A 12949-nucleotide genomic window follows, 5' to 3' on the forward strand; every position below is an offset into this window, starting at 1 on the left:
GAGAGTGGGACGGGAGAGAGAGGTATAATAGGTAATATTTCAGGAGGCCAGGGAAGGGCCTGGTGTAGCTGCAGGGCATGACTGTTCATATGCTGAAGAGTTGCACTCATTTCAGCGCTGACCTTCCTTCTCTCTGCGTGTCATCATCTCTGCACCGGCTTGGCCTTTGAAGGATATTTAGAAAGGCAAATGATATAGAACTCTGTTTTGTCCTTAGCCACGTGTGTGCGTGTGTGTGTGGGTGTATGCATGTGTGACTCTGCATCAAGGTCTGTCTATTGAATACTGCTCTTGAAAGCGTCAGTGCTCTCCTGTATATGTGCACACACGCCTGTCCATGTATTATGTGCATGTCATCCTCCTCTGGCTGGGCCTTTGAAGAACATCCGGTTGAGGAAATATCCTTGTTGCCTTTTACTTGGGTTCTCACCCCCCGCTGCCTTGGGAGTACATTTTTTGGCACTGAGCTAACCGTTTTATAAAGAGTGACACAGGCTTTGTTCAGACGGCAGGCAAATCCGATTTGTTTCTCAAATCCGATCTTTAGGAATGACTGTCCACACTGTTATTTGCGAAGTGATCAGGTCGGATTTGTGTGTTCAGGCTCCGTTAAGCTATCTGCACAGGTTGCCGTGGTAACGACGTAGGCGTGCGTACGTACGGTAACTGACGGCACGTTTTATAAAATACGGAACCAAAAGAAAAAGCTGCAAATGCAGAACGGAAATGTATCATCTTTGCCTTCACGCCACTGGACTGTCTAGTCGCAGTGCAGAATTCCTCCATGTAGAGAAAATATGTTCTATTCGAATGTATTGATTATCATTACCCACTTGTACACAGTACAAACACCAGCATAAGACGATACTAGGAGGAGGGAGGCTTGTTGTACAAGTGGGTCTCAGGAACAATAGGATCTTGTCTATGCATGACAGTCGTAAACCCTCACTTGAAAAGCACAAGATGAATTCATGATAATCAATACATTCGAATAGTACATATTTTCTCTACACTCCGTCACGGCAGACAACATCAGCAAAAGAGGAGATTTATATATGCAACAATGTCCCCTTCTCCATTTTCGTTTCTGGCGCTCTGGATGTGACGCCAACGAAAACATAAGGACAGTTTGAAAAACATTTTGAATGTCCAGAGCGTCAGACTGAGACAGATCTGTAGAAATCCGATCTGAATCACATTTCAAACCACATACAAATGTGGCTTAAATCTGATTTCCAAAAAACAGTTCCCATGTGTTGTTTTGCTGTTCAGACGTGATAAAATCAATCTGACTCCAATCTGGATATGCCACAAATCAGATTTGGGCTGTGAGTCTGAACATAAGCCTTAGAGTAGGTAAGCAAGTTGGGGTTTGGTGCTTTGCCCAACACTTCAGCAGGACACACGGCTGTCACTGTTGATGGACATGTAGGTTGTTGTGGGGTTTGAACATGTGATCTTTTGGTTTCGAGACAGTCTCTCTACCTACTGGGCCAACCGGTCACTCTTAGCTGTGTGAAGACCTGAAGGAAATAGATAATAATAAGGCAGCTGATACAGATTTTCTACCAGTCACTCAGGTAACCAAGCAACATTTGGACAAGGCTGTTCTGTTCTAAAAGAATGTTTTTTAAGACAACTGAAAAAAATGTCCTTTATCCAAGGAATGCACAGCACAATTTTACCAAGCCAGCACAGAGAGCGTCCTTGGCTTCACAGTTACTGTATGGAATGGCAACACTTCAGCACAGGACACGACACAGATGGATAATGTGGTGCGTGCTGCATCCACAATCATTGGATGTGAGCTTACACCACTAGTTGGAATCTACCAAAGCAGACTACAAAGGAAGAACCTTAAAATTCTCAAGGACCTCTCTCACCCGGCCAACCAGCTTTTTAAATTCCTACCTTCTTTTTAAAAGACTCAGCAGCATTTGGACCAGAACTTCCAGGTTCTGAAATAGCAGTTATCCAGAGGCTGTCCGCCCCCTTAACTTCTACTGAGGCACTACGGACTGTTTGTCAGATCTAAGGGAGTGTGCAATATGTGCAATATGACAGGTATAGTGGTTGTTTAATACAGTTTTTATCCCCATGGTACATATTTCTTAGTTTATGGTATAGTGTATTTTAGTTGTGGTTCCTCTCCGTCTGCTTTAAAGACCCATGAAATGACATCTTTACTTCCTGGATTTGATGCATTCCCTGTTGAAACAGGATGTTGGTGGGCGGGACATAACGCAGTGAGGGAATCATTCAAAAGTCTAAACCAATGGAATATGAGTCAGGGAGAGAAAGGCAGTTCTATTTGATGGGAGGGGTGTGAAAGGGCGGGATTGTTAAAAAAATCTGATGGTTTTAAGGCTAGAAATTTATATTTACGCCTACTAGTGCAGTATCAGGTCACCATGAAAGATGCTGTGTGTTCGAGGAAGTAAAAGTAATGGGAGTTCAATTAATGGGGACTTTATGTGAGCTTGCCAAAGCAAATCCGTATCAACCATTGAACTTAAAATCAGAGTTGTTCCGATACTGATACCGGTATCGGAAATGCCTCCGATACAGCCTAAAATGCTGGATCAAGTATCGGGGAGTACGCGAGTCTATGCACCGATCCAATATCACGTAATTTATTAGCCCTGAAAAAAATCAACTTTAAAGTAGTTTCACCCGGATAAAACAGCCGCTTTCCCGGAAATCTATACTTATATACTAAATTTATACTGTTACTGCACTACTGCAAAATTTAAAATGTCTTTTATTTTACTAAATTGTGGCTGCACTTTAACAGTTTCTTAAAGGAATTGTTATATATTCCTAGATTTATGTATTTATGTTCTTTTTCAGTTATGACTGACTGTCAAACTAGATAATAAAGTTCTATGGGATTCATTCTCTGTATGTATTTGTTCATATTTTACAAAGGGTTTAACCTGAGCCAGGCCATACAACGATGATAGAAATCATATCACATCCATACAGGGTTAGTAGTATACAGCTGTTAAAAAATAAAAATAATATATACGTATATTTTTTTTAACGCACTGATATCAGATCGATACTTGGTATCGGCCGATACGCAAGTTCAGGTATCGGAATCGGTATCGGGAAGGAAAAAATGGCATCGGATCATCTCTACTTAAAATAGTGCAAGTCGATGATGAATTGTAGGATGTAGTAACAACTGTGGCTGATGGATAAAAATAAAGTTGTGTGCCCTGGTCTTAGTCCTCTCCTAAGCACAGGGGAAGCCTGTTCCAATGTCGTCAGCACCGAAGTGACGAAGTGTGTTTGACATCTAACACAAGGGGAACAGAGAGATCAATAACGGCACTTCATGCTGGCATCTCAAACTGCACTTTCCAAAGGCACATACAAGAAAAAGGTTGAGCAGGGGTGCGAACGAGCAAAAGAATCTATAAAGCTCTTTTTCCATTTTAGATTTCTTTTCTCTTTTTTTATCTTTCTTTTATAGAATTGTGAACGTACACTCCAGAAGGTCAGCCAGAGTCTTGGTCCGCAGGGCGACCGGCCGCTTGGTTTTGTCGTTGGTGATCGCAAACTCCTGCATGCCCAACTCCTCGGCCACTTTGGCCTGCGTGCGGTTGTTCACCAGCGAGCTGCGCAGTAGCTGTGGACACAGAAACACACATCACATTTACACATCCAGCTGTCAAATACTCACTCAAGGCGTCGGTATGTAGACACACAAACAGAACGACACACACAAACGCTCACGCGGAAACATACAGAAGCATAGGAAAACATCAAAAATAAACCCCCGCATGGAATAATACATCAAAGACAGAAACGGTAATGCGAAGTAAATGTTTCAGGCAGATTGCACATTGCGCTGTTAAATATTACATTGTGACTCGGAGCTGAGCGGATGACAACATGTTAGACTGGGTTAGGTACATTTACTTCTCCAGGAGGAAAAACACAAACATGTTAAATATAGCTACGAGATGCGGAAAAGAGGGAGGATGGAACGAGATACGACGTCTTGTCTTGCCACGATGTGCCCCCGTTACCACTCCGGTATGCACGCAATCAGACACACACACACACACACACACACACACTAGTTGAATGAGCACTTTTTCAATTTGAAATCCATTTCAGATGTGCCCTGCCTTTACTCCTGGGCATTGGCATCGGTGGGGCTCTCAGTCTCTTAACTACGGTCCGCTGGAAGCTTTTATACGAGTGATGTCATAGTCCCCATCTATAAAGACTTTTCCACTAATAAATATCTTAACTGCAGAGGTTTTATTCAGTGGTCTAGCTGGGACCAGTTCAATCCGCACGCCTCGAGCAGTCCGTCTTCTGAAGAGAGAATGTTCGATGCCCCCGAACGTCAAGAGCGATTTATATAAAATGCCGTTCAGCGTTGCCTGACAGAAAAAAATCAGGACGAGCATGTTCAAAGTGTAATCATGTTGAGTGTTCTGATTTGTTTCGTGCCTGCAAGTTAGCACACACACACACACACACACACACACACACAGGTAACTTTCTTTGTCAGACACTCGCCTGCTTTAGGAAAATGTGCCGACAAAGACGAGTTATTGAAAACCGAACAATTTCCTCTCATGACAATACCCATCATAGAGAAGTACAGTAAACAGACAGGCAGATAAGGAGTGAGGAGGGGGGGGGGGGGGAGTGAGGGGGGGGGGGGGGGGGGGGAGGAGTGTGTGTGTGTGTGTGTGGGGGGGGTGGAAGTGGAGGAAAGTTCTTCTGTGGAAACAATAGAAATACACAAAGTGAAGTGGGCGAATACCTGGCTGGCACATGGAGATTGAGAGAACGATAGTAAAAAAATAAATAAATAAAACACTAACACCCACACACATAAACACACATACTAGCACTGCAGTAATTTCATGTCAGGTAAATGCATGTAAGAAGCGAGCAGCAGCATTTTTTCAACTTCAGACACACAGCAGACTAAAAAAAAAAAAAAAAAAAGACAAAATACAGCTGCAAAGACTGACAAATCTAGATGTAGGAAGAACATGCCTGAGGAGGGGAAAACAAAGTGTGTGATGACGGACCCCGGGGGGCGATTTCAGTGATTTGATTTTACCGTTAAGTGTCCTTCATGGTGGTCGGGGAAGTGGATGAAGAGGTACTCTGTGGCCACTAGCTGCATGATAGAGTCTCCCAGGAACTCCATCCTCTGGTTATGGCCCCTGGATGAGAGGAAGGACGGATGGATGGACAGAGGTAAATAGGGGTTACGGAGAGGGGGACGGCGGCGAGAAACCAAAAACGACACAGAAGGATCCAGAGGAAATTAATTGGTGGAGAGAGGTCAGGGTGGGTGAGGCGGGAGGGCAGAGAGAGAGAGAGATGGGGTAAAAAGAGGGGGTGAGGGTGGGGGGTAGGGTTTAAAATGGGGTTATTCAGGTACACAGCCCCTGGGCATGAGCAGCATCACGCTCTCAGACAAATCTACCAGGCTTTTAGTCTTTTTTAACCGAGATCGGTGAAGTCGGCTGATGTACATTTCGTGGGTGGCCTCTGGGAACAGCTGCGCTTGACAGGCTGTGTGACAAGCTGGAGGCTGCCTTAGGTAGCAACCCTCGCAAAGAGAAGCCTGGGCTTTGATTGCAATTCAAATATAAAATGAAGCAAAAAAAAAAAAAAAAAGAAAAAAAAAACATGCTTAAAAACCCTGATACACCTGCAGGAGTGCCTGTCAAACTCCTAAGCCCATAAAAGCAGGGGACACGCACACTCCGTTTTCCAAACAAGCTTCAAAAACATGCCTTCAGACAGTTCCTATAGAGGCTAATGGCAGCGCTGTGATACTGCACATCATGTTTCTGTGAACAGCAGCCTTTCTCCTCGCCGCTGAAAGGCAGGGAGAGCGAAACTGTAACTGCCTGTACAGTGCTGGACAGGGCAGCGGGAGGGGGAGGCGTGCTACTGCCGCTGTAATGGTCATTAATTAAACAGAATTATAGATTAGCGTTGCAGATGTGGGCTGATGCTATGCCAGGCAGGCAGGCAGGCGGGCTGTGTGTGTGTGTGTGTGTGTGTGTGTGTGTGGTGGGGTGGTGGGGTGGGGTGGGGAACAGGAGGCCATGTGAGCGGGGAAATATACAGCAGCAGAGCACATATCCATCTATAGACATGAGCGCCTCGCCCGTTAGAGACCGACTGACTCTGGTTAGGACAGACGGGGTGAGGGAGAGTGATGCAGAGATAGGAGAGGAGGAGGAGGAGGAGGAGGAGGAGGAGGAGGAGGAGGAGGAGAGCGGCTTGAGGAATGGCTGACATCAAAAAGAGAAAAAGGTCAGAGTTTATTGTCCCATTTCTTGCGCCCGTGGCTTTTATGTTCTGCGGCAATATCCCCGGCCGAAAGGAATCGGGAGCCGAGGCCCCGCGGACGGGCTTCATTAGGAGGGAAGGGACGCCGCCTGACGCACACTCGCACATTAAAAATAATCACAGAGCCTCTTAATGAGAAGGCACTGCCACAATACACGGGGGCGACAGAAAGAGGGAGGTGGGGGGGGGAAGAGGGGAAGAGAGAGAGAGAGAGAGAGAGAGAGGAGGGGGAAAAAGGGGGCCGGAGGGGTTGAGACGGCTTCCTGCACTTCAGTAAGTGTGTGTCAACGGGTTTTGCTGGGCGTTTTCTCAAAATCTGCCACACATACACTACCTTTTTTTCTTTATTTTCACAATTTTCCACATTTTAGAATAATAGTAAAGACATAAAAACTATGAAATAACACAAATGGAATTATGCAATGACCAAAAAAAAGTGTGAAACAAATCAAAACTATCTTTTATTTTAGATTCTTTAAAGTAGCCGCCCTTTGCCTTGATGGAAAGACAAAGGCTTTGGAAAGAAATTCATACCTAGGCATCAACTTCACTATTTATATTTGTCTTAAGAAGCAAATTTCAAGCATTTAAGCAGAAGCCTTTTAGATCAAAATGGCTTTAAGAGAATGAAATGCATTCAATCAGGTGTGGCCAAGCTTATGACTGGTGGTGTATGAGAGTGGGAGAAGGGGCAGACGCTGTGTGAGTCTGAGCGGGTTTCATGTCCTGGAGCTGCACAAAGAGCCATCCCTTATTCACTTCAACAGGAGAGGCACAATGCTGCGGTAAGGTGGGGGAAATTGGAGTAAAGTGTGAAGCCGAGGTCTTTATTCGCCTTTGACTTTGATCTAAAATACCTTTAACAGCCCCTCTGAAGAGGTGGCGACGGGCTGCCCGCTCCAGACGAGGGACGCACTCCCATTTTTTAAGGCCCTTTTTCCTCCCGGTTCAGCGCCCTGGGAGTTCTGTTTTTAGGGAAATAGCGGTCTTGGTTTTTACATGCGTACGCTTTGCGAGAGGTTAAAATGCATCTGATCTGCCACTGCTGGGTAGGAAGTGTTACTAGGTGGGGAGAGCGGAGGGGTACCTTGATGTTTTTGTGGAGGCATGACTGGAATCGGCGATCGCAGCGGACATTCAGCGACTCATTTTGGGTGTTAAATAAAATTCTAACTAGTACAGTACCATAAGAATTTATGGTATCAGAATCAAATTTTTAGCATCGATGTTTCAAAGGTATCAAATTCCTCCAAAAAGTTGCTTTCATAAAATGTGATCTCAGCTTCTCTGCTAGCCAAAGGGCATTTCTGTTGAGAAAATCCATTGAGTATGTTTTTACTGCAGATGAAAAATGTTGCCTTGGCTTCAAAGTTATAGCGAAGAGCATATAAAAATCCTTCCTAACAAGCTACTTAATCTCGTGTCTTAAAGTCTTATTTTTTCTAAAACGATCAAAAAACTCCCAATGAGGTGAGATATTTTCACATATTTCTGGTGCAAATAAACTTGTTTCAAGTTATGTCAGTTATGTTTTCTGCCTATTCTGCCTTGCTTCAAGAAAACTCCTTAAACAAGTGAAACTGCATTGAAAACAACTGGAATTATCTCACCTCACTGGCATAATGTAACTGGCATTTAAGACTGAATGGACTTTATTTGCAATGAAGGTGTTCATACAGGGCTAAAACGTGTTGGTGCATTTTTTTGTTTTGAGTTGTTTTTCACTATTTTGTCATTAATAAGCCAAGAATGAAAGCTTTTTTAATAATTCAAAAGTTGAGAGCCTTGGACTGATTGAAGACTTCACCTGTGGTCTGAATCAATTTAGAAAAGCAAACGGCATGTATAAATGTTACAAATAACTGACTCCTCTCATAATTGCACAGTCAATTGTGCGTTCATTCATCAAAGAACGGCATCAGAGAAAGTATCATTCTAGAATCGGTATTGAACTCGAGGCGCTGGATCCATTTTCACCAGGAAGGGAATTTTTCCAACAATACGCAGCTCTTCCGCTGTGAGCAGAGATAGGAAGCCGGAGCCTCGGGGGGCACAACTCTCCATTTCTGCTCTGTCTGGAGGTGGCCTCCGGGTCTCCACCGCCTCTCAACAGGGTCAACTCACATCCTCGCTTCTTGCGCTGTCTCCTTCTAGGTCAGTTTGTCCTCTACTTCCACATAAAGTGATAGGCCTTAGGCCAGCCCGGGTCCTGTCTCCTCATCTCCTACCTACCTTATTGTCTGACCTTCCTCTTTCTTACCTGACCTCCTTCTTCTCTCCATTATGACAGCATGACCTACTTTGGTATAACCTTTGGTCCTTATGGGCAATCAGTGCCCAGTTCCAGCTTTCAAGTCTGTCGGCTCTATTTAGGTCAACCTGCCTTTGGCCGCTAATGAGCTGATGAACATAAATGATTCTGAAAATATAAAAATTATTTTCTTTTTTTCCTCCAGAAAAAAGAACGATACAATTCAGTGAAATAAGAAAAAGATGCATAAGGTTAAACCTTCGCCTTGTATAAACTGGGTTTAGAGCTACTGTATTGAGGATGTGATGCCAGGAAGTTAGTGAAAATATCACAGAAACCAACCTTGAGGTGGAAAGCCCTCAAAGTAAACCTTGACAAGCTAGCTGGGAGACAAACTTCTGGACCTCTAATCGACTGCACTGACCATGAGTGGGGAGAGGCTTTGACATTTAAGTGATGGATTAGAACATACACAGCAGTGTGTGTGAGTGTGTGTACATGACACACACACACACACGCGCATGCACGCATCCATACAAGCACACACAGTTATGTCCTTGTGGCAAACCTAAGCAAGCAATTACAGAGTGCAGCCTGCCAATAAGATATCAGAGGTGTGCTGCCAAGGCTAATTTGCTTTAGCTGTCAAGCTCACTATTGTGTTGTGTTGTAAAGCTCAGAAGTGAGTTAAGCTTCTGCTGCAAATAACCCTCTCACAGACAGAATCGGAAACACCTCAAATTTGAGTGCACAGTCTAATTAGTGAAAGCATTTTTTATGAAAAATAGTAATCTTTTGAAACTTGCATTCAATCAACAAACGGACAAGGTTATAGCTACACATATTGGTGACAAGTTTCTAACAAATAGGCCGAGGCATTCTCTCTCCAATCAATTTTAAGTCGTCTCCTTAGAAGTTGCCAACTTCTCTGGCTATTGAACAAGTGTCATAGCAGAGGCAGAGAGGAAAAACATTTCCAATGTCAGTCCTAAATCACTACAGCGTCACTGAGAAACTTTGAAATTAACACTGGAGAAAATAAATACAGCACAGTCCTGGAGTTTTAAAAACGCACATCTCTCCAAAAAGAATGAGAAAATGACATGCAGTCTAAATTAGAACAAATCTGAATAACAACAAATCAAGTAAGAATCCAGGGATTCACGGGGCGGACAGAAGAATAAGAATATGAAGATTAACAATGAGTGAGAAAATTCTGAGAAAAAAGAGAGAGATGCGTCTGCAATGAATGAAAGAGAGGAATGTATACCTAATGCCTTGGACAACCCAGTGAATCAAAAGCCCATTTCCCATGGGGGAGAGAGGTTCTGCCCCCCCCAGGCAGAGGAAGACTACAGACAGGAGGACTTCAGCGTCCCTCAGGCCTCTCTCTCCCTCCAGCATGTGAAAACCCTCGGATTAGGCACCGAGCCAAAAACAAGTTAGAGAGCCTATCTTTCACCGAGGCCCTTTGAACATGACATCCAAGACATCACATACTATAAAAGCGCTTGTAGGGACTGAAAGAAAAGTGTATAAGCTGCGAGCAATGGGGGCAAACACAAGGACGATGTGGGAGGAAGAACACAGCCACAACGACAACACAGTTACAACCTTTTAAAATGCTCAAAGTATGATTAAAATCCCCGTATCTCAGATCATATTATATATTATAATGCATCATGCCTCTTCACCTCTCATGGGAACAGTTTGAGAAACTAAGTCTGGCCAGTTCTGCAACATCTTTGCAAATTACATCTGGCGAAGTACTAGCTCACTTTGCATTTTAATTGGTTGTAACTGTATTATCAACAAAACACACGTACAGACACAGACACAGACACAGAGGCACACACACACACACACACACACACACACACACACACACACAGAGAGACAAACACCAACTGTACTGACAGGGTGAGGTGGTTGAAGCCCACGGTCCTCAGGGTGAAGGCTCTGGCCAGGAGACGCACGTGTGTGAACAAAACCCCGATGGCGTCCTCGAAGTCGGTGAGCTTCTGCAGCACCGGGGAAGTCTCGATCAGCTGCCTGTCCGTCTGCGGCTCCTGGACCTGGACACACAGCAGAAAATAGCACAAAAATTAGGGCTAGAAAGATATGACAAAAAAAATGTGATAAAATTGTGATAATTTGACAGAAAATTGCGATTTAAACTGCGATTTATGCCATAAGGTTTATTTCTTGTCATTTTGAGTCTGATGAAAGGTTTTGACTAATACTGTACTTGATTCATGGATCAAAGATCACCTGCAGCTCTACAACACCTTGTTCAGAAATCCATTTTGGATGCTCCTTGGACACTTAAGAAATTAATTGCAGCCTTTGCGATTTGGAAATTGCAGAAGTTCACATTGCGATTTTCGTTTTTTTTTTTTTTTTTTTTTTTTTCCTCGATTAAGTGTTCAGCTCGAGCACAATATGCGGTTTGGAGATGAAAGACCTGGGGCTGCAGGGTGGCCTCGAGGTTTGAAGAGAAATAACTGAAAGGTCACAGGTTTGCAAACTACAAAATATCCGGTGTGTGTGTCTATTAACAGCCAATGAAGCATCCTTGAGCCAGACACCGAACCCCCACTTGCTAACTCCCTTTAAGTCGCTCTGGATAAGAGCGTCAGCTAAATTCCTTAAATTAAATGAACCTCTATGTGTGTTGCTGGAGGGCCTGTTTAGGGTGTGTGTTTTTTCTCTGCCTCAAAACAAACTCAGACAAGCTGCAGCAGATGGAATATTTTAGTCATTCAGTTTCAAGGCAAACAACTAGCTTTTTTCTATCGCTCTAAATCTGGTGATTCAAATGGTCAATTAATATCACTGGCGACTCAGTGGTGAGTTTCCTCACTCGTCCTAAAGCAAACGCCTTGCCAAACTAGAAGAGACACCCCGGGCCCTATGCCCTAGACGAGTCTTAAGGAATAGTTTGGGGTGTGAAAAATGGCTGCAGACTGTGCTTTTAACATTGGCTGCAGGGTTTGGTGAGTTCAGAGGTAGAAGGGTTCAGCGAAAACACGTGGCTTGCTTCCAAAGGACAGTATCTGCTCATGCCTGTGCTCATTAGAAAAAGAAATAATATGCTAAAGAAACTGTGTGCATGCTTGTGTTTGTTGAATCAAGAGATATCCTTATGGGTGCATTAATTAGGCTGCTAGAAACATCTAATTGGTCTCTGCGTGCTACAACTGTATGCTTGACCAAGACGTCTTTCCCAAAGAAAACAGAAACATTCAGCAACATAATTTACTGTGGACATTCAAGGGAAATAAAGTGCATTCGATTGACCTTGTTAGTTCGCTGCATTTAGCCACATATTGTAAACCTCCCAAAAAATAAGGATAAAGAAAACTACAATGAAGACTCTCCAGGGAATGATGGCCACTATCTTCATTTTCCAGCATCTTCTTTGTCTGTGTTTTCATGAAGAAATGACAAGTAAACAGCTTTCCCAGAGTCTCCCATGTCAAACCAAGCTGGTGCGAAGAGCAGAGATGTATTTTTAAACTCAGTATTTTAATTGGAGCGCTGCCGGTAATGTCATGGTTGCGTCTTCCAACATGTCCTAAGAAACATTTCATTTCTGGCTTTTTTTCATCTCTTAATTAACGAAAGGCGTTTAAATGTCATGCATCACAACTAACGACATCTGACGAGTTCAGCACTCATAGGCGCTAGCTATCCTTCAGGGGGAATGGCCAGCAGCAAGGCTTCAAACAGAGTGAAGAGAGGAAAAAAAGAACTTACACCCGTTATAAAAAAAAAAAAAAAAAAAAAACACTTTTGAAATGGCTTCAAAGCATCACTTTCAGCACAGTCCAGACAGAAAGCAGAATCAGAGCTGAGGTCTTTGAGGCCCAAAAGCCTGACACATGCATCTCCCCACCAAACCAAAGGAGAAATTTTGAAATTCACACTCAACGTAAATGACACTCTGGTAAATGATTCTGGAGAGCTGGGGGTGATGATGCACTGGTGCGAATCGAGCGAACACGAAAGACATAAAGATGTGCCTGTCAACCAGGAAGCATTTCCACTGCGCTCCGTCGGGCCAGGATCGTCGGTGGCAAGGCTAATGTATGCATGTATGCCAAAGACGGGCGTACGCATAATTACCCACGCCATGGCGGGCTGCCATCGCCATCCGCGCAAACCTCATTACGGCGGCTCCTCTTTCACTTCGTTGTTGTCATCCTCTACGCTCTGCCTCAGGCAAAAAAAAAACAAAAAAAAACAAGAAACACCTTGTAACCCTTGAGGCAGCACTCTTGGGTACGGGTACCGGCTCCTGCCTCAAATCCTAGGGCCCTTCATCAATCATTTAAAGTAATAATAATAAAA

The 12949-nt window shown here is 43.8% G+C and overlaps 1 protein-coding gene across 1 annotated transcript in view; it reads right to left on the minus strand.

The window, feature by feature from the left end:
• drosha (drosha ribonuclease III) overlaps positions 1 to 12949 on the minus strand; it is a 90046-nt gene that overhangs the window by 13591 nt on the left and 63506 nt on the right. Inside the window, exons 25-27 of the mRNA XM_071546227.1 lie at positions 10514 to 10671; positions 5096 to 5201; positions 3493 to 3634 (exon numbers count right to left, since the gene is read on the minus strand). Coding sequence (XP_071402328.1) covers positions 3493 to 3634; positions 5096 to 5201; positions 10514 to 10671 — 406 coding nt within the window. The remainder of the gene's footprint in view (positions 1 to 3492; positions 3635 to 5095; positions 5202 to 10513; positions 10672 to 12949) is intronic.

The sequence above is a fragment of the Centroberyx affinis genome, unplaced genomic scaffold (genome assembly GCF_046629955.1).
Source record: "Centroberyx affinis isolate AG114_WGS23_722 - 3 ecotype Tasmania unplaced genomic scaffold, CSIRO-AGI_Caff_v1 ptg005188l_1, whole genome shotgun sequence".
Taxonomy (NCBI): domain Eukaryota; kingdom Metazoa; phylum Chordata; class Actinopteri; order Beryciformes; family Berycidae; genus Centroberyx; species Centroberyx affinis.